The sequence below is a fragment of the Nomascus leucogenys genome, unplaced genomic scaffold (genome assembly GCF_006542625.1).
Source record: "Nomascus leucogenys isolate Asia unplaced genomic scaffold, Asia_NLE_v1 000785F_92759_qpd_obj, whole genome shotgun sequence".
Lineage (NCBI taxonomy): Eukaryota > Metazoa > Chordata > Mammalia > Primates > Hylobatidae > Nomascus > Nomascus leucogenys.
The window spans coordinates 35968-60129 of record NW_022097792.1 but is presented as its reverse complement, the minus strand read 5'-3'; the positions used below and the strand labels follow the sequence as shown (position 1 = coordinate 60129).

At 46.8% G+C, this 24162-nt stretch overlaps 1 protein-coding gene across 1 annotated transcript in view; it reads left to right on the top strand.

Moving 5' to 3' along the window:
• The window catches only part of LOC115834354 (acyl-CoA dehydrogenase family member 10-like), a 51142-nt gene that overhangs the window by 25394 nt on the left and 1586 nt on the right, over window positions 1-24162 (top strand). Inside the window, 10 exon segments of the mRNA XM_030809102.1 lie at window positions 2133-2314; window positions 3975-4125; window positions 8326-8471; window positions 11220-11393; window positions 19330-19647; window positions 19650-19729; window positions 20816-20956; window positions 21725-21862; window positions 21971-22061; window positions 24128-24161. Coding sequence (XP_030664962.1) covers window positions 2133-2314; window positions 3975-4125; window positions 8326-8471; window positions 11220-11393; window positions 19330-19647; window positions 19650-19729; window positions 20816-20956; window positions 21725-21862; window positions 21971-22061; window positions 24128-24161 — 1455 coding nt within the window.

Here is a 24162-nt window from a genome sequence, read left to right as displayed (position 1 = left end):
TTTCATAACCATAACACCAGTATACCTAACATAACTAACAATTATTTAATAATAATACTGAATATCTAGCCCATGTTCAAATTTCCCCAATCCAAAACATCTTTTGTAATAGTTTTTCAACTTGAAACATCTGTAATGGTAGGATTTTCAAAACAATTTTTTAGAGTAGTAAACTGGAGGCTGAGGCAGATGGATCACTTGAAGCCAGGAGTTTGAGACCAGCCTGGCCAACCTGGTGCAACACTGTCTCCACTGAAAATACAAAATTAGCTGGGCATGGTGGCATGCACCTGGAGTCCCAGCTACTTGGAAGGCTGAAGCAGGAGAATCGTTTGAACCTGAGAGGCAGAGTTTGCAGTAGGCTGAGATCACACCACCGCACTCCAGCCTGGGTGATAGAGTGAGACTCTGTCTCAAAAATAAATAAATAAATAGAGTAGTAAACTGATTGCCAGTAATGACCAAAAGATGGATTAGTGACATGTCATTGGGTCACCTTAGTACTGCTGGGTGGTATATACACCACTCATACCACCAAAAAATGATAAAAAAATAACCTCAATGACAAGAAGGGATACTTACTGAACCCTTATTGGAACCAGAGACCATGCCAGGCACTCTGTATGTTTGTTCCTTAATTCATGTTTTTTTTTTTTTTTTTTTTTTTTTTTAAGTAACAAGTACCCTGGAAGCTCCCTTAATTCTTGCAATTATCCTTTGAAGTGGGTATGTTTTACAGATTAAAAAACAACAACATGGCTGGGTGCAGTGGCTCACGCCTGTAATCCCAGCACTTTGGGAGGCTGAGGCGGGCGAATTACAAGGTCAGGAGATTGAGACCATCCTGGCTAACACAGTGAAACACCGTCTCTACTAAAAATACAAAAAATTAGCTGGGTATGATGGCACACACCTGTAGTTCCAGCTATTCAGGATGCTGAGGCAAGAGAATCACTTGAATCCGGGAGGCAGAGGTTGCAGTGAGCCAAGATCGTGCCACTGCACTTCAGCCTAGGCGACAGAGTGAGACTCCATCTCAACAACAAAGCTCAGAGAGGTTTAATAAGTCTCTCAGGGTCACTCTTCAAGTAAGGGCAGAGTTGGGATTTAAACCTGGTTCCGATCAGGTGCAGTGGCTCACACCTGTAATCCCAACACTTTGGGAGGCTGAGGCAGGTAGATTACCTGAGGTCAGGAGTTTGAGACCAGCCTGGCCAACATGGTGAAACCCCATCTGTACTAAAAATACAAAAATTAGGCATGGTGGCGTGCACCTGGAGTCCCAACTATTTGGGAGGCTGAGGCAGGAGAATCTCTTGAACTCAGGAGGAGGAGGTTGCAGTGAGCCAAGATCGCGCCACTGCACTTCAGCCTGGGCGACAGAGCAAGACTCCATCTCAAAAAAATAAATAAATAGTACAGGAGCAGTGGCTCGTGCCTATAATCCCACCATTTTGGGAGGCGAAGGTGGGCAGATCATGAAGTCAGGAGATCAAGACCAGGCTAACACGGTGAAACCCCGTCTCTACTAAAAATACAAAAAATTAGCAGGGCGTGGTGGCGGGCACCTGTAGTCCAGCTACTCAGGAGGCTGAGGCAGGAGAATGGTATGAACCTGGGAGGCGGAGCTTGCAGTGAGCCAAGATCGCGCCACTGCACTCCAGCCTGGGCAACAGAGCGAGACTCTGTCTCCAAAAAAAAAATTAAAAATAATAATAATAACAAACAAAAAATAAAAACCTGGTTCGGTGTGACTACAGAGGTCCTTCTCTGAGCCTTGCTGCTTGCTACATTATTACACTTTGAATCCATTCCAGTGGCTTACACAAATGAACCAGGGAGAAGAGAAAAGCATGCTGTCCAAGAAGCATAGATGGGTGTGCATGTGTGTGTGCACGTGTGTATGTACATGTGTGTGTGCATATATGTGGATCAATCCGTTGCAAGAGAGGATACTTCTAATGCACTCTGCTTATGTGAAAGGAAAAAGGAAGGATCCATTGCTCTGGGTCTGAACTCTTCACCAGCTCCCAACCCGTACACCCAGGGACAGTGACAAAGAATAGGGTCATGACTAACAGCCTGCCACATTGTGACTCTGATCCCTGAACCCCCTTCTGTGTTCCTCCCAGTGTCATTGGCACCCCCTTCTATGTGATGGAGTACTGCCCAGGTCTCATCTACAAAGACCCTTCCCTGCCAGGCTTGGAGCCCAGCCACAGGCGAGCCATATACACTGCCATGAACACAGCCCTGTGCAAAATTCACAGTGTGGATCCGAAGGCTGTGGGGCTTGAAGACTATGGGAAGCAAGGTGAGCAGGAGGCCACATCTCCCATGCTGGTTGTTTCATCACTAGTGCTTCTGCTTATAGGATCTGAATCGTTTTGGGTCGTTTTGAGTGTTAACACACCAAGCATAAGGCAGAGTTAGCTTCTTCCGTGGAAATCCAGTTTAGTTTTAATGGAGGTGTTGCTAACTTAGGCATTTGGGCCTTCGATAAATCCCTTTATGAACTACACAATCTTTCTTCCCTGCAACTTTTTTTCATTTTTTTTCCCTTAAATATTCTGCTATCCAATTCCCTGCAACTTTTATCTCACTAGACCATTGAAACTTTTTTTCTGATACTGACCATAGGTATTTAAAATGTGTTTTTCTCCGTTTTTTACCCTTTCCCCTAAATATTCTTTTCAACAGGAATATATATATTTTTCGAGATGGGGGTCTCACTGTGTTGCCCAGGCTGGTCTCAAACTTCTGGTCTGAAGCCATCCTCTTGTCTCAGCCTCCCAAGTAGTTGGGACTCTGGGCATGTGCCACCATGTCCAGTTTCAACAGGGATAGATTTTTGTTTGTTTTTTGAGACAGGGTCTCTCTCTGTCGCCCACACTGGAGTGTAGTGGCGTGATCTCGGCTCACTGCAGCCTCAACCTCTTGGGCTCAAGCAGTCCTCCCACCTCTCCCTCTTGAGTAGCTGGGACTACAGGTACACACCACCATGCCCAGCTAATTTTTGTATTTTTAGTAGAGACAGGGTTTCACCATGTTGCCCAGGCTCTATCCGAACTCCTGCACTCAAGTGATCTGGCCTCCCAAAGTGTTGGGATTACAGGCATGAGCCTCTGCAGCCAGCCCTCATGTAGTTCTTACCACATGGCAAGAATAGTTCTAAGGGCTTTACATATTTTATTCTCCCAACAGCTCTATGAGGACCATCTCAAGATGAGGAAACTAAAGCATAGAGATGTTAAGTAACCTGCCTGAGATCACACAGCTAGAGAACAACAGAGCTGGGTTTCATAGCCTGTCAGTCTGGCTCCAGGGTTCATGTGCTCAGCTAACCACTGTTGTTTAGCCAAAAAGTGATTTATGAAAGGCTATTAGGAAGCACAGAAGATCTTTTTTTTTTTTTGAGACAGAAGTTTTGCTCTTGTCACCCAGGCTGGAGTGCAATGGCGCAATCTCGGCTCACTTCAACCTCTGCCTCCCGGGTTCAAGTGATTCTCCCTCCTCAGCCTCCCAAGTAGCTGGGATCACAGGCACCCACGACCACACCTGGCTAATTTTTGTATTTTTCAGTAGAGATGCGCTTTCGCCATGTTGGACAGGCTGATCTCGAACTCCTGACCTTGTGATCTGCCCGCCTTGGCCTCCCAAAGTGCTGGGATTACAGGTGTGAGCCACCATACCTGGCCACAAGGTCTTTAAGAGGACCAGAGAGCATACTTGGAGACCATACAGCTAGGAACAGCACCCAGGCCATACCAATCCAGCCAAAGAGCTGGTGACTTCCACCTTGGGGCAGCAGGAGCATCATGTGGGAAATTCTCCAGTCATGGGAACGTGTTCAAAGACACTGCAGCACCCAGTGCAGAGCATGACAAAGGGTTTCACTGCGCTGTTTTTTTTTTTTCCGCTACTTTCAGAGGTTGCTGAAATCGCACACCATGTTCTAATCCTGTTTCCCGCAGGGGACTATATTTCACACCAGGTACGAACCTGGGTTAAGCAGTATCGAGCTTCCGAAACCAGCACCATCCCAGCCATGGAGAGGCTGATCGAATGGCTGCCCCTCCATCTTCCCCGTCAGCAGAGGACCACAGTGGTGGACGGGGACTTCAGGTAGATATGGTGGCAGGGAGAGCTAAAAAATGACAGCAAGGACACTCCAAGGGGGAATTGAGCAATTGGTCTTGGTGCAATTTACAGTTGGGAATTATTCCTATTACAAAGCACCTCTCTGTGTGTGGCCTTTTCAGGCAGGGTTTCTCAGCTCAGGCACCGTGACATGTTGAATTGGATAAGTTTTTTTTTTTTTTTTTTTTTGAGACGGAGTCTCGCTCTGTCGCCCAGGCTGGAGTGCAGTGGCGCGATCTTGGCTCACTGAAGGCTCCATCCCCCGGGGTTCACGCCATTCTCCTGCCTCAGCCTCTCCGAGTAGCTGGGACTACAGGCGCCCGCCACCACGCCCGGCTAAATTTTTGTATTTTTAGTAGAGATGGGATTTCACCGTGGTCTCGATCTCCTGACCTCGTGATCCGCCCGCCTCGGCCTCCCACAGTGCTGGGATTACAAGCGTGAGCCAATTGGATAAGTTTTTGTGGTGGGAGGTACTGTGCACTGCAGGATGTCAGGCATCATCCCTGGCCTCAACCCACCCGATGACAGTAGCGCCCCTCCCCACAGAGTGTGACAACCAAAAATCTTTGCAGACTTGGTCCAGTGTTCCCAGGGAGGGCAGCATTCCTCTGTTGAGACCCACCGTTTGAAAGTAAGGCAGAGTCTACGGCCATACCACCCTGAACAGGCCCAATCTCATCTGAAAGTAAGGCAGAGTGAGGGTGCCCCTCACCTCCCAAGAGGCCTGGGGATGGACATTCTCACTGGGTGTAGTGAAAGGATTGAAAGAGAATGACAGGGTCCTTGGGGATATGTGATGAGTCTGTAGCGTGGCTAAAATGGGAACTTCAGTATGCCTGGCGTCTGGCGGCAGTGTCTAGCTTTATCTTATCATCTCTTGCTGTGAAAACTGCCCATTAGGTACTTTTATAGGGTAGTGTTTATAGCGTTTTCTGCTTTGCAGCACGTGGAGACCTGCTTTTGATGCAAGCATGCCTTATTTGGCTTGTCTTCTTGCCCATCTGGGGACTCAGGCCTTTTATTAAACAAGGCTAGACAGTGAAGGCTAATTTTAAAGACATTTCCATTTTTTTTTTTTTTTTTAGACACAGTCTCACTCAGTCACCCAGGCTGGAGTGCAGTGGCATGATATCGGCTCACTGCCTACCCCAACTCCCAGGTTCAAGCGATTCTCCCACCCCAACCTCCCAAGCAGCTGGGATTACAGGTGTGCACCACCATGTGCGGTTAACTTTTGTATTTTTAGTAATCCAAAAATACAATACATTTTTAGTAATACGAAAATGTGAGATGGGGTTTCATCATGTTAATCAGGCTGGTCTTGAACTCCTGCCCTCAAGTGATCTGCCCACTTTGGCCTCCCAAAGTGCTGGGATTACAGGCGTGAGCCACCATGCCCAGCCTTAAAGACATTTCTTTGCCTTCCAAATTTGATTGGCCTCTCTTCATTGGCTTGACCAGTGTCCCTCACTCCCGGCTTCTTCCGTTAGCCAGCCACCTTTGGGGATCCCCCTGGGTCTGAGAGTGGACAGCTGAGCTTTCTTTGTCATGTGGTCATCACAGGAGCTTGAGGAACCTGCTTCTGTATCAGAGACTGACGGGGCCAAGTGCTTCCCCCACACTGCCTTGAACTCGGCGTGCAGTTGGGCTGCATTTGACCCCCTCCTCCATCTTCTTTCTCCACTTGGGATTCTAGAGCACTTGCCTGACTACACTTTCCTTGCCAGCCATTGCCGTGTATTTCCTTTGGCGGGGAAGACCTCAGGTGGCCTTTGTGTCACCAGCCCACAACAGCTGCTCCGTGGACCTTGTCTTTGCTTCTCTTGGCACCTCAACGGTCCACGAATGTGATCAAGTATACAGCAGGCAGGAGATGTCCAGTGCAGTCTTGAGCACCCCCTCCCCTAGCTATAGTGAAGTAAGATGATCATTTAGGATGTTGCCTCCAGGAAAGGCATCCTCTGATTTTAGAGAGCCTGCTGCTGCTTATTGATAACACAGTCAGAGATAGTTCTGTCTTTTGATGGATGGAAGAATATTTCTTGCTAGTGGAGTGAATCAGCTGTGGTGGGAACATAAACTGCTGCAGCTACTTTGAAAAGTAGTAGGCAGTGGCCAGGAACGGTGACTCATGCTTGTAATCCCAGCACTTTGGGAGGCCAAAGTGGGCAGATCACTTGAGGTCAAGAGTTCGAGACCAGCCTGGCCAAGATGCCAAAATCCCATGTCTACTAAAAATACAAAAATTACCCAAGTGTGATGGTGCCCCTGTAATCCTAGCTACTCAGGAGGCTGAGGCAGGAGAATCACTTGAACCCGGGAGGTGAAGGTTGCAGTGAGCCAAGACCGTGCCACTGCACTCCAGCCTGGGTGACAGAGTGAGACTCCGTCTCAAAAAACAACAAAAAAAGAAAAGTAACATGGAAGATGGGAATATGCTACAACCCATCGTTTTCTTGTAAAGAAGCATCTGCTGCAGCTTTGCACCAAGAGACTCAGGCGAAGATGTTTGTTTTGGTCATGCTTGTAATTATAATACATGATAAATAAAGTGTAGTTTGGCCATTTGTTGGAGTTCTATTTAGTGGGTAAAATAAACCAATTTGCTGTACATAGGTCATAAGTCTCAAAAAAGATAATCTAAGTAGAAAAAATTTTCAAAAGGGTAATATATCATTTATGAAAATTTAAAAATAATTGAAAGAACACTATATGTGGTATATAGGTACAGGTATAGATAAAAGAAATATAGAAATGTCTGAGACTGATATATACCAACTTCAGGATAGCAGTAAATCTGTCATTTTTTAAAAATCTGAAGCAAATATAACAAAAAAGCAGGTATAATATCTGTTAAATCTGGAAGATGGACACATGAGTCCTGTCATTATGTCATTCTCTGTATTTTTCTGCATGCTTGATGTTTACTTTTTCTTTTAAATGAAGCATGCATTACAGACAGCCCTGGCAGGAAACAGAAAGCATGAAAGAGGCTATTTGGGGAGAGTTCAATATAGGGTTATAGCATGGTTTAGAGGAACTGCTGAAGAACAGCATGGAGTCCCGGGGCCAGTAACAGTGAGGGGTCAGTCTAACAGGACAAGCATGTGCTGTGGTTATTGCTACTCTACAACAAACTTTGTCAAAACTGAGTGGCTGTCAACAACGACAGCAGTCATTTTGCTCATGAATCTTTGCAGTCTGGGGATGGGACAGCTTATTTCAAAGAAGGGCGGCTGTCGGGCGGGGCTGAATCTTCTGAAGCCTTGCTAGCATGCTAGCCCTGGGCAGAGAAGATATGAACAGCCGGGCTCCTTGGGCCTCTCGTTCCCACATGGTCTCTCCAGCATGGCAGCTTCTGGGTAACTGGATTTTTTTTTTTTTTTGAGACAGGATCTTGCACTGTCACCCAGGCTGGAGTGCAGTGGCTATTCATAGGCTGGAACATAACTGACTGCAGCCACCAACTCCTGGGCTCAGTGATACTCCCACCTTAGCCTCCTGAGTAGCTGGGACTACAGGTGTGCACTACCCTGCTCAGCTAATTTTTAATTTTTTTTTGTAGAAATAGGGTCTTGCTATGTTGCCCAGGCTGGTCTTGAACTCCTGAGCTTAAGCAGTCCTCCCAAAATGTGGGGATTACAGGCATGAGCCATTGCACTCAGCCCTGGACTTCTTACCTGGGGGCTCAGGGCTCCAAAATAGTATGTTTCAAGAGACAGAGGGCTGGGCAGAAGCTGTATTGCGTTTTCTGACCTAGTCTAGTCTCAGGAATCCCTCAGCATCAGTTCCACGTGTCTTATATCTGTTAGAAGCAAGATGCTTCACTGGGCCAAGCATTAGACTCTACCTTTTGTGAGAGGAGTGCCAAAGGATTTACAGATCTGTTTTAAAACCATCACAGGGAGGGAGTAATTCCCTGAACCCAGAGGGCTGCAGAGAAGGAGCTGGGGAAATAAATAACCAGGACCCTTCCCATCTCCTGCTTTTGATTGGCTGAGTCCAGCTGGAAGCCAGAGGGCAAGGGAGTCCTTGGAGCACACAGCCCAGGGAGCTCAGGCGCCTGGGCACAGAGGGGATGGGAGGGTGGGGAGCCAGGCTGAAGGGCAAACAGACCACGCAGAATCCACCCTAGCTGGCAGTTTTCTTAGTGCTGTCTCTATTCCTCCTGGGACTTTTCAGGCTCGACAACCTGGTGTTTCACCCAGAAAAGCCAGAGGTGCTTGCGGTCCTTGACTGGGAACTTTCTACCTTGGGCGACCCCCTTGCCGATGTGGCCTACAGCTGCCTGGCTCATTACCTGCCGTCCAGTTTTTCCGTGCTGAGAGGTAGGAACTGCTGCTGGAGGATAGTGGGGGAGCAAGCCAGTTCTCAAAGCATTTGGGAGCAAACTCAGCTGAAGTAGTCCGTGGTTGGGCAGGGGAAGTGAAAGTGAGGTCCTGGTGGTTCTGGCGGGAAACATAACTGGAATGCAGTCCTGTCGCCTTTACGGGAAAGTGGATATCGGATGTGTGTTAATTGAAAGTATGCCTGTATAGGCACCTCTTTTGCTTTTACACAGCGAACTTCTATTTAGGGTTTTAAATTAAAAACACATTCATTGTGGCTGGGCACGGTGGCTCATGCCTGTCATCCCAGCACTTTGGGAGGCCAAGGCAGGCAGATCACAAGGTCAGGAGTTCCAGACCAGCCTGGCCAACATGGTGAAACCCTGTCTCTACTAAAAATACAAAGTTAGCTGGACGTGGTGGCGCACGCCTGTAATCCCAGCTACTCAGGAGGCTGAGGCAAGAGAATCGTTTGAACCTGGGAGGCGGAGGTTGCAGTCAGCCGAGATCACGCCATTGCACTCCAGCCTGGGCAACAGGGCAAGACTCCATCGCAAAAAAAACAAAAACAAACCACATTTATTGTAAAAATACTAGAGCCAACAGATAGCAACAAGAACAAAAGAGTTAAAATCATTAGTAGTCCCAGAGATAACCATTTGCTGACATTTCATTATCTATCCATGTCATCTTTTCTTCTGTGTGTATATGTACATTTCCTAAAACAAAACAAAAATGTAACATGATCTAATGACATGCTTTTTTTCACTTCATTGTATACTGTAGACATGTTTTCATGACATTAAGTATTTCTTCTACAGCATAATTTTTAATGAGAGCATATAATTTTATTGTATAGAATTAAGGGAAGATGGCCGGGTGCGGTGGCTCAGGCCTGTAATCCCAGCACTTTGGGAGGCCGAGATGGGCGGATCATGAGGTCAGAAGATCGGGACCATCCTGGCTAACACGGTGAAACCCCGTCTCTATTAAAAATACAAAAAAATTAGCTGGGCGTGGTGGTAGGCACCTGTAGTTCCAGCTACTCAGGAGGCTGAGGCAGGAGAATGGCGTGAACCTGGGAGGCGGAGCTTGCAGTGAGCTGAGATGGCACCACTGCACTCCAGCCTGGGCGGCAGAGTGAGACTCCGTCTCAAAAAAAAAAAAAAAAAGAATTAAGGGAAGACATTTGGGTTAATTCCTATTTAGATATTTAATTTGTTTCCAATTTTTTAATACTCCCCTACCTCCATGAAAAAAAGTCAGTGAACATCTTTGTAGTAATATATTTGCCTATATATAAGGTATACTCCTAAGATTAATTTCTAGGAATGGAATATATTACATGCTTCTAAATCATGAAAATGTCACAAATGGAAGAAATAAGTGAATTTTTTTTTTTTTGAGACAGAGTCTCGCTCTGTTGCCCAGGCTAGAGTGCAGTGGCGCGATCTCGGCTCACTGCAAGCTCCACCTCCCGGGTTCACACCATTCTCTTGCCTCAGCCTCCCAAGGAGCTGGGACTACAGGCACCTGCCACCACGCCTGGCTAATTTTTTGTTTTTGTAGTAGACATGGGGTTTCACCGTGTTAGCCAGGATGGTCTCTATCTCCTGACCTTGTGATCCGCCCTCCTCAGCCTCCCAAAGTGCTAGGATTACAGGCCTGAGCCACTGTGCCTGGCCTGTGAAATTGTTTTATTTGCTATAATTATCATTTTCATAATTTGGTGAGATCTTTTTATTTTTATATTTATTTATTTGTTTATTTATTTTTGAGATGGAGTCTCCCTCTGTCACTTGTTTATTTATTTTTGAGATGGAGTCCCGCTCTGTTGCCCAGGCTGGACCACAGTGGTGAGATCTTGGCTCACTGCAACCTCTGCCTCCCAGATTCAAGCGATTCTCCGGCCTCAGCCTCCTGAGTAGCTGGGATTACAGGCGTGTGCCACAACGCCTGGCTAATTTTCATATTTTTAGTAGAGGCAGGGTCTTCACCATGTTGGCCAGGCTGGTGTCGACCTCCTGACCTCAAGTGATCTGCCCTCCTCAGCCTCCTAAAGTGCTGAGATTAGAGGCATGAGCCACTGCACCCAGCCAGTTGTTTATTTTTTAATTTTTTTGAGATGGAGTCTCACTCTGTCACCCAGGCTGGAGTACAGTGGCGTGATCTCAGCTCACTGCAACCTCTGCCTCCCGGATTCATGCAATTGTCCTGTCTCAGCCTCCCTCCCAGGTAGCTGGGATTATAGGCACACACCACCATGCCTGGCTAATTTTTGTATTTTTAGTAGAGGAAGGGTTTCGCCATTTTGGTCAGGCTGGTCTTGAAATCCTGACCTCAGGCGATCCACCTAACTCGGCTTTCCACAGTGCTGGGATTACGGGTGTCAGCCACTGTGCTCGGCCTGAGATCACTCTTTCCACATTATTTTTGATCAAATGACTGGTTGAAGATAATATGCATCCACCCTTAACTGTGGCCAGATGGAATTGGAAGCTCCCATTCCTTCCTTTACTGCCAATCGAGTCTGAAACCTGTAAGAGCCAATTCGTGAATAATGACTTCATGCCTGGATCCCCAGCCATCTAAGGGAGCAAGGGCCCATGCAGGAATAAGCTAACCCCTGGAACTGGTCGTGAAACTAATTTGCAAGGGACATGGCTATTTTCAGAATTTAAATATTTGCCAGCCACAGGGGGGTGTCACATCAGTGACTACCCATGAATGGCTCTGACTTTCTCACAGGTTTTAATGACTGTGACTTGACACAGCTGGGAATCCCTGCTGCAGAGGAGTATTTCAGGATGTACTGCCTCCAAATGGGGCTCCCTCCCACTGAGAACTGGAACTTCTATATGGCTTTTTCCTTTTTCCGTGTGGCTGCAATCCTACAGGGAGTCTACCAGCGATCACTCACAGGTAATGGGATGGCTGCCCTGAAGAGCCGCTGGGGGGTGAGTCACAGCGAGGACCGTGCCTCCACCTGGAAACCCTCTCAGGGCTACAGAGGCTTTGGAGAGACCAGTTTGGCCAGGATTCTCTGAGATTCAGTTAATCCAACCATTTGTCTATAAATATTTTCTTTACAATATTTATTTATTTATTTATTATTTGGTTTTGAGACAGGGTCTTGCTTTGTCACCCTGGCTGGAGTCCAGTGGTGCGATCATGGCTCACTGTAATCTCTACCTGCTGGGTTCAAGCGATTCTCCTGCCTCAGCCTCCAGAGTAGCTGGGACTACAGGCTGGCGCCACCACGCCTGGCTAATTTTTTTTTTGTATTTTTAGTAGAGATGAAGTTTCACCATGTTGGCCAAGCTGGTCTCAAACTCCGGGCCTCAAGTGATCCGTTTGCCTTGGCCTCCCAAAGTGCTGGGATTACAGGTGTGAGCCACCATGCCCAGCCTCTTTACAATATTTAAACTTGTTTTTTAATTATTAAAGTAATGCACAAAGAAATTTTTCCAGTTAAAGCATTCATGCACATGATGAAAATTTGGTCACACAGAATTATGTAAAATTGTATCTCACCCTTTTCAACACCATTCCTCAAAGATAAATGTTACTGTTAAGAGTTTCCTGGGCCCTCCAGTTTTTCTGTTTATCTATCTTCTCTCTCTCCTCCTACTTTTATACAAATGTGATCATCCTACGTGTATTTTTCAGAACTTTGATTTTAAAATTTTGTAAGCTTAAGAATTTCTGTGGCTGGGCGTGGTGGCTTACGCCTGTAGTCCCAGCACTTTGGAAGGTCGAGGCGGGTGGATCACAAGGTCAGGAGATCAAGACCATCCTGGCTAACACAGTGAAACCCCATCTCTACTAAAAATACAAAAAATTAGCCTGGTGTGGTGGAGGGTGCCTGTAGTCCCAGCTACGCGGGAGGCTGAGGCAGGAGAATCGCTTGAACCCGGGAGGTAGAGCTTGCAGTGAGCCAAGATTGCACCACTGCACTCCAGCCTGGGTGACAGAGCAAGACTCCGTCTCAGAAAAAAAAAAGAATTTCTGTGAAATATGTGTGTGGCCATTTGCATATTTAACAACTATGTGAGGCAAAATTCTTGTTGTGTGTGTGTGTGTGTGAGTGTGTGTGCGTGTGTGTGTGCGTGTTTTGAGACAGTTTCTCACTCTGCCGCCCAGGCTGGAGTGCAGTGGTGTGATCTTGGCTCACTGCAACCTCCACCTCACCAGCTCAAGCAATTCTCATGCCTCAGCCTCCCAAGAAGCTGGGATTATAGGCACATGCCACCATGCCTGGGTCATTTTTTTTGTTTTTAGTAGAGATGGGGTTTTGCCATGTTGGCCGGGCTGGTCTCGAACTCCTGACCTCAGATGATCCATCCACCTCGGCCTCCCAAAGTGCTGGGATTACAGGCATGAGCCACTGAGCCTGACCAGCTCCCAAGTCTTTAGGTAAAACCCTTGTGGTCTTTGACAACTTCTTTGTTCGCTGGTATGACAAAAAATGTTCTAGGTTCATCTTGGCTGTCCAGCCTACCCAACATGGTGAAACTGTGTCTCTACTAAAAATACAAAAATTAGCCCTGCGTGGTGGTGGGTGCCTGTAATCTCAGCTACTTGGGAGACTGAGGCAGGAGACTCACTTGATCCTGGGAGGGGGAGGTTGCAGTGAGCTGATATCGTGCCACTACACTGCAGCCTGGGCAACAAGAATGAGACTCTGTCTCAAAAAAAAAAAAAAAAAAAGACTTGGGAGCCAACCTGAACAGGCTCCCACTTGCTAACAATAGGAAACTTTGGGCATCACCAAAGATGATAGCTGAAATGGATGAAATGCATCAGGTATGTTTAAATCCATGAGTCATAGCCAGGCATGGTGGCTCAGGCCTGTAATCCCAGCACTTTGGGAGGCCAAGGTGAGCAGATCACTTGAGGTCAGGGATTCGAGACCAGCCTGGCCAACATGGTGAAACCCCATCTCTACTAAAAATTCAAAAATTAGCCAGGTGTGATGGCGGGCACCTGAAATCCCAGTTACTTGGGGGACCGAGGCAGGAGAGAGAATCACTTGAACCCAGGGGACAGAGGTTGCAGTGAGCTAAGATCATGCCCTTGCACTGCAGCCTTGGTGACTGAGCAAGACACTGTCCCCCCAAAAAATAAAAATTAAATAAATAAGTCCGTGAGTAGTGATCCAAAAACAAAGAGACAAAGTCTCATTGATGACCTCAGAGGATGCCAGGGAAGCAACTTATTATTCTGAAAATTGGTAAATGGGGTGGTGGGGGGTGGGGAATCAAGCATTTGTCCTGTCTTTCCTGTACAAATGATACTGCAGGCTATCCAAATAATCAATGAGGGAATGTTTCTCTCTAGAGAGGTATCCTGGACAGAATAATGTAGAATTTGCATATCACCAATTTGCAACTCCTAATGCATTAATGGATGTGGGCAATAAGCTTCAATGAAAGCCAACACCACTGACAGAGAGATAGCCAGACATTATGTACCTCCTGATGCTTCCCTCAAAAGTCACACCGACTCTGGCTAGGCCTCCAGTGCTAGCTGCCAACTCATGGGAAACACAGGGTGCAGAGGGACATGTTCAGCAGCACCCTGGGCACAGCCACTCACAAAATCCAGATTCTGGAAAACATCACAGGGCAAACAACTCAGTTTCTTCAAACACATACATTTCAAGGGGAGGAAAAGGGTGAAAAAGGAACGTTTAAATTGAGAGAGACTTAAAAGAAACATCAGGTTGGGCGTGGTGGCTCACTCCTGTAATCCCAGCACTGTGGGAGGCCGAGGTGGGTGGATCACCTGAGGTCAGGAGTTTGAGACCAGCCTGGCCAACATGGGGAAACCCCATCTCTACTAAAAAATATAAAAATTAGCCAGGACTGGTGGCGGGCACCTGTAATCCCAGCTACTTGGGAAGCTGAGATAAGAGAATTGCTTGAACCCAGGAGGCGGAGTTTGTGGTGAGCCATGATTGCATCACTGCAGTCTAGCCTGGGTAACAAAGTGAGACTGTCTCAGAAAAAAAAAAAAAAAAAAACGGGGAGAGAGAGACTTAAAAGATACATTAGCCAGTTACAGTGTTGGGACCTTATTTGGATCCTTTCTTGAACAAATTATTTGGAAAAAATTTGATGATAGTCAGTGAAACTTGAATTCTGAGTGGATAGTCGATGATATGAAGAAGTTACAGTTAACGTTTGTTTAAAGGTGATAATACTATTGTGGGTTTTTTAAAAAGTACTTGTCTTTAGAGTTTTGAAAGAATCCTAGATGAGATATTTGGGATTTACTCCAAAAAATCCAGGACAGTGGGAGTGGGGATGGCAGGGAATGAAACCAGACTGGGCCAGCGTCAATCATTGTGGAAGGCGAGCAATAGAACCTGTAGGCTCATTATCCTGTCCTCTCTACTCCTGTGTGTCTTTGAAATTTTCCAAAAGGAGGCCAGTCGTGATGGCTCACACCAGTAATCCCAGCACTTTGGGAGGCCGAGGCAGATGGATCACCTGAGGTCAGGAGTTTGAGACCAGCCTGGCCAACATGGTGAAACCCCGTCTCCACTAAAAATACAAAAATACCCGGGTGTGGTGATGCCGCCTATAATCCCAGCAACATGAGAGGCTGAGGCAGGAGAATCACTTGAACCTGGGAGGCAGAGGTTGCAGTGAGCAGATACCGCGCCACTACACTCCAGCCTGGGTGACAGAACGAGACTCCCATCTCAAAAAAAAAAAAAAAAAAAAAAGGCCGGTGCGGTGGCTCATGCCTGTAATCCCAGCACTTTGAGAGGCTGAGGTGGGGGGATCATGAGGTCAGGAGATCAAGACTATCCTGGCCAACATGGTGAAACCCCATCTCTACTAAAAATACAAAAATTAGCTGGGCTTGGTGGCATGTGCCTGTAATCCCAGCTACTAGGGAGGCTGAGGCAGATGAATAGCTTGAACCAGGGAAGGGAGTCAGAGGTTGCAGTGAACCGAGATTGCACCACTGCTCACTCCAGCCTGGTGACAGAGCGAGACTCCGTCTCAAAAAGAAAAGAAAAAGAAATTTTCCAAAAGCAAAACTTAAAAACAAAGGCAAGGAGAAAGAAGGAGAAAGGAACTCATCATGGGGTTTGCTAGTGCTGAGGGAGTGTTTAGCTTTGCAGTCAGCGACACCCCAAGCTTGCTGGCAGCCCGTGTTCTCAGCCAGGTTGCCAGAGTCTTCTGAGAGAAGCAGTTGCAGTAGGGGAATTGATCATTCATTCCCAAGTATATGAGACTCCACTAAAAGCCACCACTGTGCTAGGTGGTCCTGTGGATACACAGTCATGAGGAAAACTGTCCGGAGAAAAACCAGTACCCAGAGAATTTCTAGTTTAACTGTACCTGCTCTGATAAGCAGGGAATGCAGGAAGCAGGAATTTCTGGAAACAATATTTTCCCTCTACTGGGAAAATACAGTATCAGCTGTAAGCCCCTATTTCCCATTTTTAAAATGGTTTCCCAATAAACGCTAACCAGAAATATTTACTTAAACAGAATGGTTGCTAAGTCCTTATGGTGATGAATAGGCCTGGTCGCTTCTGACATTTCCTAGCAGGCTGCCAAGTTCTCTCCCTGCTCTGCTTCAGTGACCTGGGAAGAGCTTAATAGACTTTGCCCATTTTAGAATATTCCACACTGAGTGTCCTCAGCCTGTCTCTCAGGAAGCCCTTTGACATGTTTCTAAGATCCCGCGAGCCATCGTTGTGGCTTCTGGTTTCTCTCGGCCCAGGGCTAAAACACCCCACCTGTTTGCCACCAGACAGAAAAATGTCTGTTTGTTCAGGCCTTTATTCCTCTTATCTTACTGTGCACTCTTTTCCCTCCCCCTGGGAAGCCAGCCAGACACACTGAGGAAATAGCTTAGTTTTCTCACATAAAAACAACAAAATCCATTTTTTGAAAGAATAATATAAAAACATATGATGAATAGAGAAAAAACCAACTGTATGAACATAAATATTACTTCTGTACATTTGTCTTCTACAGTTAGCTTTAAAATCATTTCTGTTTGAACAGCTGAGATATTTGGTACTGGCCAGGAAAAGTGGAGCTTAGAGAAGGGGTATCTGTTTCCAAGACATTCTCTCTATGGTGTCATTTACAAAAGACCTCAAATCAGCATTAGATTGGGAAGGGGATGAGAGAGACCAGAGCCCAGTGAGCAGAAGATTAACAGTATGTACCTGCCTAGCCCATGTGTCCTTCTCCTTCCTTAATAAGTGGGTGCAGAAATTAGATTTCTCGTAGATGACCACTGAAATTCTATAAAGTGCTTATGACTGCAACTTAAGTGGACAGCAATGATGTGGTTTCTTCTGCTGGAACTACATTTGGAAAATATACCAGAAGCAATAGCTCTAAATCAATCCAAGCTTATACAAGTGACTTTTTCAGAGACAAAGTAGCAGTCTCAGAGTGGGAGCCAACTAAATAGAAGAAAAGTAAGAATAAACCTCTTACTCTGTTAGAAGAAAATCCTTATGAGTAATAAGGAACATAAGGGGGTATCTTTCCCTTCAGTGTGCTGTGTGCAGTCCGAGGAATAAGGAATAAGCCCCCACTCTGTGTCTGCAGGGAAGGGGCTATCTGGTTTCTGCCTGACTTCCCTGGGTTAGGTTCATACCTAGCACCCAGAAGGTCCTCAGTAGAGACCTACTGAGGTCCAGTGGGCTAACTCTCTGCAGGGCAGCAAATAATTTGCTCTGAGTTTATTCCTAACTCTGTAAGGAATAGTTTAAACTATCTTTAACACCAAAGCTGCATGAAAATGGCTCTCAGCTGGGCATGGTGGCTCATGCCTGTAATCCCAGCATTTGGTAGACTGAGACAGGAGGATTGTCTAAGGCCAGAAGTTCAAGACCAGTTTGGGCAACATAGTAAGGCCCCATCTCTTATTTAAAAATAAATAAAATATTTATTTTTTTGAGACGGAGTTTTGCTCTTGTCACCCAGGCTGGAGTGCAATGGCATGATCTCGGCCCACTGTAACCTCCACCTCCTGGGTTCAGGCGATTCTCCTGCCTCAGCCTCCCCAGTAGCTAAGATTACAGGCATGCATCACCACACCTGGCTAAATTTTGTACTTTTAGTAGAGACGGGGTTTCACCATGTTGCCCAGGCTGGTCTTGAACTCCTGACCTCCAGTAATCCACCTGCCTCAGCCTCCCAAAGTGCTGGGGTTACAGGTGTGAGCCAATGCACCCGGCCTAAAATGAAATCACTTAAAAAAAGAAAATGGCTGTCTCTTGAGAACTATCAATTTATCCATTTATTGGGTACAGTCTCTTGGGGACATGGAAGTGCTAGAAGTAATCCAGGAGAGCTGGCTGTGAAAAAGTTCACTGTGAGGAGACATTGTACACATAGCAATGTGGATGTGTCTCAGATGCAGGGCTCTGAGTGATGGAGGCCATACTGAAAAGGCCACATGCTGAGTGACATAAGTATTTATGAGACATCCTGGAAGAGACAGACTACAGGAACAGAGATCAGTGGGTGCTGGGAATTGGGAGCAGGGGTTGAGTACAAAAGGACACTGGGGAAATTTCCAGATGATGGAAATATTCTGTATCTTTTTTTTTTGAAATGGTGTCTCGTTCTGTTGCCCAGGCAACCTCCGCCTCTTGGGTTCAAGTGATTCTCCTACCTCAGTCTCCCAAGTAGCTGGGACTACAGGCATGTGCCACCATGCCCTGCTAATTTTTGTATTTTTAGTAGAGACAGGTCTCACCATGTTGCCCAGGCTGGTCTCGAACTCCTGACCTCTGGTGATCCACCCGCCTCAGCCTCCAAAGTGCTGAGATTACAGGTGTGAGCCATTGCGCCTGGCTGAAGTATTCTGTATCTTCATGGCAATGGTAGTTACCCAACTATGGGTTTGTTAAAACTTGCAGAGTTCTACATTAAGGAGGTGTATGTACACCACACCTTAATTTTTTTATTTTTATTTTTGTTTTTATTTTTGAGATGGGAGCCTCACTCTGTCACCCAGGCTGGAGTGTGATGGCACAATCTCTGCTCATGGCAACCTCTGCCTCCCAGGTTCAAGTGATTCTCCTGCGTTAGCCTCCTGAGTAGCTGAGATTACAGGCATGCGCCATCATGCCTGGCCAATTTTTGTATTTTTAGTAGAGACGGGGTTTCTCCATGTTGGCCAGGCTGGTCTTGAACTCCTGACCTCAAGTGATCCACCCACCTCGGCCTCCCAAAGTGCTGGGATTACAGGCGTGATCCACCGCACCTGGCCACCTTAATTTTTTTAATGGGGAAAGATGTGTTTGTAAAAAAAGTCTTGATGCACATTTTACAAGAAGAAAGAGACACTGTGAGAGCCAAATAGTGAGTTGAGTGATGCTGGTGTTGATTCTATCCAGAGACAGTGGTGTCTAGAAATTGGCTCTTCCTTTAGTCAGTTGTGGCATTGCTGTTATCAATTTTGTAGCAAGGGTGGTCTAGGATGCAGGACTTCTTATAGCCCCCTGGCAACGGTAGAGGTGATCTGGGGTGTTACTGATTAAATGTAGTCTTTTAGGAAAGCAGAGATCAAGAGCAGGGAGCAGGCAGACCTAAGTTGGACTCTGGCCCCCAGCCCCCTAAATTCCAGCTCGTCCAAGTCACCTCCTTCTCTTAAGACTCAGTTATCTTGCCTGCAAAGTGCAGGTGAAAGCAGTTGTATTGCTTTGGGGATTCAGTGAGCTATAGTGGCTCTTAGCACAGTGTTCGGTACTTAGCAAGTGTTCAGCAAATGACAATAGCTGCTGAAGTGACAATGTCATCACATGTTAACATCCCTATGGTGGGTCCTGTGGGAGTAATCACTGTTTTTCTTTGATTCTGCTTAGGGCAAGCAAGCGCCACACATGTGGAACAAACTGGAAAGCTGACCGAATTTGTGTCTAACCTGGCGTGGGATTTCGCAGTCAAAGAAGGGTTCCGGGTTTTCAAAGAGATGCCCTTCAAAAATCCGTTAACAAGGTCCTACCACATGTGGGCCAGGCCCCAGTCCCAGTGGTGCCCCACAGGCACCAGGAGTTATAGCTCCGTTCCAGAAGCTTCCCCAGCTCATACCTCAAGGGGAGGTCTGGTTATCTCTCCAGAGAGCCTCTCTCCACCTGTCAGAGAGTTGTATCACCGGCTGAAGCACTTCATGGAGCAAGGTGTGTACCTGCGGAGCCAGAGCTGCAGAGTCACCAGGCCTCAGCAGCCAGGTGGAGCCCCTCCCCACTGATCGAAGACCTCAAGGTAAAGCAGCCATGGTGAGGTGGTAAGACCCCAATACCATGGCACACCCTCCCCGACCCCACCAGGCTCACCTGAGCGATCCCAGGCAGTGAAGATACAGGAGCGCCGAGTTGAATGATCTTTGCTTCCATCGTCTCAGAAAGAGCCAGCTCTTCATGACTCAGTTTCCATCTCTTGCTTTTGCTGTGCCTGTGTCACAGGCAGATGGCTCAGGTGTGACTGCATAGCCCAGGCAGCAGAATGCTTGGCCTTAGAAAGCCAGGGCAGGTTGGGCCTATTTCATGCGTATTTGAACTTTGTAAATTTGAAACAGTGCTGTATCAGCTAATAAATCTCTCTCTAGAGAACCCATAATATCACAGCTAGAGGGCCAAATCCACTGTAAGCTGAGTTTCTGTGTTGTCTCCCTGTGCTGTCACTTCAGCTGATAAAGAGAAACACCTGCTGTTCCTTATCACGTGAACCTTGGATTATGTTAGTTTTGAAATTACTTGAGATCTTCAGAAGCATAATGCAATCATCATCTACTTTTCTTTTTTTCTCTTTTTTTTGAGACGGAGTCTTGCTCTGTGCAACCTCCACCTCCCAGGTTCAAGCGATTCTTCTGCCTCAGCCTCCCGAGTAACTGGGATTGTAGGCACATGCCACCATGTCCAGCTAATTTTTGTATTTTTAGTGGAGATGGGGTTTCACCATGTTGTTCAGGCTGGTCTTGAACTCCTGACCTTGTGATCTGCCTGCCTCAGCCTCCCAAAGTGCTGGGATTACAGGCGTGAGCCACCATATCTTTTTTTTTTTTTTTGAAACAGGGTCTCGCTTTGTCACCCAGGGTGGAGTGCAATGGTGTGATCATAGCTCACTGCAGTCTCAAACTCCTGGGCTCCCGTGATCCTCCCACCTCAGCCTCCTGTGTAGCTGGGACCACAGGCGCAGCCACCATGCCCAGCTCCTCATATCATTTTTTTGGGCACACATGCGTGTTTGGTTGTCTGCTTTGTTTCCTCCAATCCCTTTCATTGTTTGCCACGGTTCAAAATAAAATGAAATCTTCCACTGTGGTTTCCTGACTTATTTTCCCCATGATAGGAGAAAGCCAAGGCTGAAGGACTTTGAAACATTTTCCTACCCTTAGAGGCTGATCCCAAGAGAAAATATGGAGCAGGACTGACCAATGTGGAATATGCACATTTGTGTGAGCTCATGGGCACGTCCCTGTATGTCCCCGAGGTACCTTCTTTAAAGTTTTTCTTAGTGTGTGGGAACATCCTGATCTTTATAAGAACTCACTCCTAAACAGATAGACCAGATTCAGAAGCACCGGCATGAGCTTGAACTTTTTTTTTTTTTTTGAGATGGAGTCTCGCTCTGTCACCCAGGCTGGAGTGCAGTGGCTCAATCTTAGCTCACTGCAACCCATGCCTCCCGGGTTCAAGTGGTTCTCCTGCCTCAGCTTCCCAAGTAGCTGGGACTACAGGCACGTGCCACCACACTTGGCTAATTTTTCTATTTTTAGTAGATACAGGGTTTTACCATGTTGGCCAGGCTGCTCTCAAACTCCTGATCTCAGGTAATCCACCTACCTCAGCCTCCCAAAGTGCTGGGATTACAGGCATGAGCCACCATGCCCATCCAATTTGAAGCTTGAAATATTGACGTGAGAAGGCCAGGCATGGTGGCTCACACCTGTAATCCCAGTACTTTTGGAGGCCAAAGTATGGGGGATCACTTGAGGCCAGGAGTTCGACACCAGCCTGTGCAACATAGTGAGACCCTGTATGTACAGAAAAATAAAAAATTAGTCGGATGTGGTGGTGCACACCTATAGTCCCAGCTGCTGGGGAAGCTGAGGCATGGGAGGATGGCTTGAGCTGAGGAAGTCGAGGCTGCAGTGAGCCATGATCGTGCCACAATACTCCAGCCTGGGTGACAGAGCTTGACCCTGTTTTTTTTAGAAGAGGACATGACAGTCATGGTCATGCTCCTTTTCCTTCTCAGGTATGTAACTGCTCTGCGCCTGACACGGGCAACATGGAGCTGCTGGTGAGGTATGGCACCGAAGCGCAGAAGGCTCGCTGGCTGATTCCTCTGCTGGAGGGGAAAGCCCGCTCCTGTTTTGCTATGACCGAGCCCCAGGTACCTCGCCTGGGCTGCCACCCACTTGCCTGGCCCTGTTGTTGTCAGCCCCGCAGGGAACACAGGCTGTCTGCTGGCAGCTCTGACTGGAATGTGCTCCCCACTCAGGTTGCCTCTTCAGATGCCACCAACATTGAGGCTTCCATCAGAGAGGAGGACAGCTTCTATGTCATAAATGGTCACAAATGGTGGATCACAGGTATTTGGCCTAAAATGCACTTTTCAAATGCTCATCGGGGAGTCTGTACTGATAGGCACGTCTCTCAATGCCTGGGAGGAGCCTCTACTTTTTCAAGTTGACACAAAGGAGATTCTGTCACTTAGCACCCCCAGCAGAGGCAGCTGGGAGAATAGGAGGGTACTGCGTGGAGCATGCTGTTCTCAGAGGTGGCTTTTCACGGGGCAGGGACGTCCCCCGGTGCCCACACATGGACAGATGCCTCCCTGCACATGTGAGCCCAGGAATCTCTCCACTTCCTGTTGTTCATTCTGCCTTGGGCAGCTCCCCTTCCTTGGTGGCTTCCTGGCTCCTCTATCAAGTGTGTTACATCCTAAGGGCTAATGACAATCCTGATGTTTAGGGAGTGTCCAGTGTTACTTCTGTGGGGCCCCTACAAGTAGCCGTGGAGCTTACCTCCTGGAGCCCATACCTAAAACCATAAAAACCCTAGAAGAAAACCTAGGCAATACCATTCAGGACATAGGCATGGGCAAGGACTTCATGTCTAAAACACCAAAAGCAATGGCAACAAAACCCAAAATTGACAAATGGGATCTAATTAAACTAAAGAGCTTCTGCACAGCAAAAGAAACTACCATCAGAGTGAACAGGCAACCTACAGAATGGGAGAAAATTTTCGAAACCTACTCATCTGACAAAGGGCTAATATCCAGAATCTACAATGAACTCAAACAAATTGACAAGAAAAAAACAACCCCATCAAAAAGTGGGCAAAGGACATGAACAGACACTTCTCAAAAGAAGACATTTATGCAGCCAAAAAACACATGAAAAAATGCTCATCATCGCTGGCCATCAGAGAAATGCAAATCAAAACCACAATGAGATACCATCTCACACCAGTTAGAATGGCGATCATTAAAAAGTCAGGAAACAACAGGTGCTGGAGAGGATGTGGAGAAATAGGAACACTTCTACACTGTTGGTGGGACTGTAAACTAGTTCAACCATTGTGGAAGTCAGTGTGGCGATTCCTCAGGGATCTAGAACTAGAAATACCATTTGACCCAGCCATCCCATTACTGGGTATATACCCAAAGGACTATAAATCATGCTGCTATAAAGACACATGCACACGTATGTTTATTGCGGCACTATTCACAATAGCAAAAGACTTGGAACCAACCCAAATGTCCAACAACGATAGACTGGATTAAGAAAATGTGGCACATATACACCATGGAATACTATGCAGCCATAAAAAATGATGAGTTCATGTCCTTTGTAGGGACATGGATGAAACTGGAAACCATCATTCTCAGTAAACTATCACAAGGACAAAAAACCAAACACTGCATGTTCTCACTCAGGTGGGAATTGAACAATGAGAACTCATGGACACAGGAAGGGGAACATCACATTCCGGGACTGTTGTGGGGTGGGGGGAGGGGGGAGGGACAGCATTAGGAGATACACCTAATGCTAAATGACGAGTTAATGGGTGCAGCACACCAACATGGCACATGGATACATATGTAACAAACCTGCACATTGTGCACATACACCCTAAAACTTAAAGTATAAAAAACAAACTGAATTCTAAGAAAAAAAAAAAAAAAGAATGAGCATCCCCATTTTGCAGAGGAGGAAACCGCACTCAGACGTAGGTCCCTTGCCTGGGGTATGAGCCCCCAGCTGGCAAGTAGAGAACCCAAAGTCAAAGGTTTGCCTGATTCCAAGGCCCGGGCCCAGAGCCATTATGTGTGCACCACCTGTGGGAGCCAAGCCAGCTGGCAGGGATCAAGTAGCAGTTTTCATCCTCTTGTCCCTAAATTATATTTTCTACTCTATGTGATGCTTTTAAAAACTTGCTCTTATGATGTTGGATTCATTCCTCACTGGGACAAAACCCAATTTGCTATTATTTCTGGTCAGCAGTCTGCAGATGTTCATCTGATTACATGGAGCCTTAAACAGCTCTGTCTGCTTCCTCGCTGTGCCTTTCTTGGGTCAGGACCACGTGTGTAGAGATTTGATGGCCCTGGTGTCAGATGATGGGGTCTGTCTGTCTCCTTTCCTGGCAGGCATCCTGGATCCTCGTTGCCAACTCTGTGTTTAC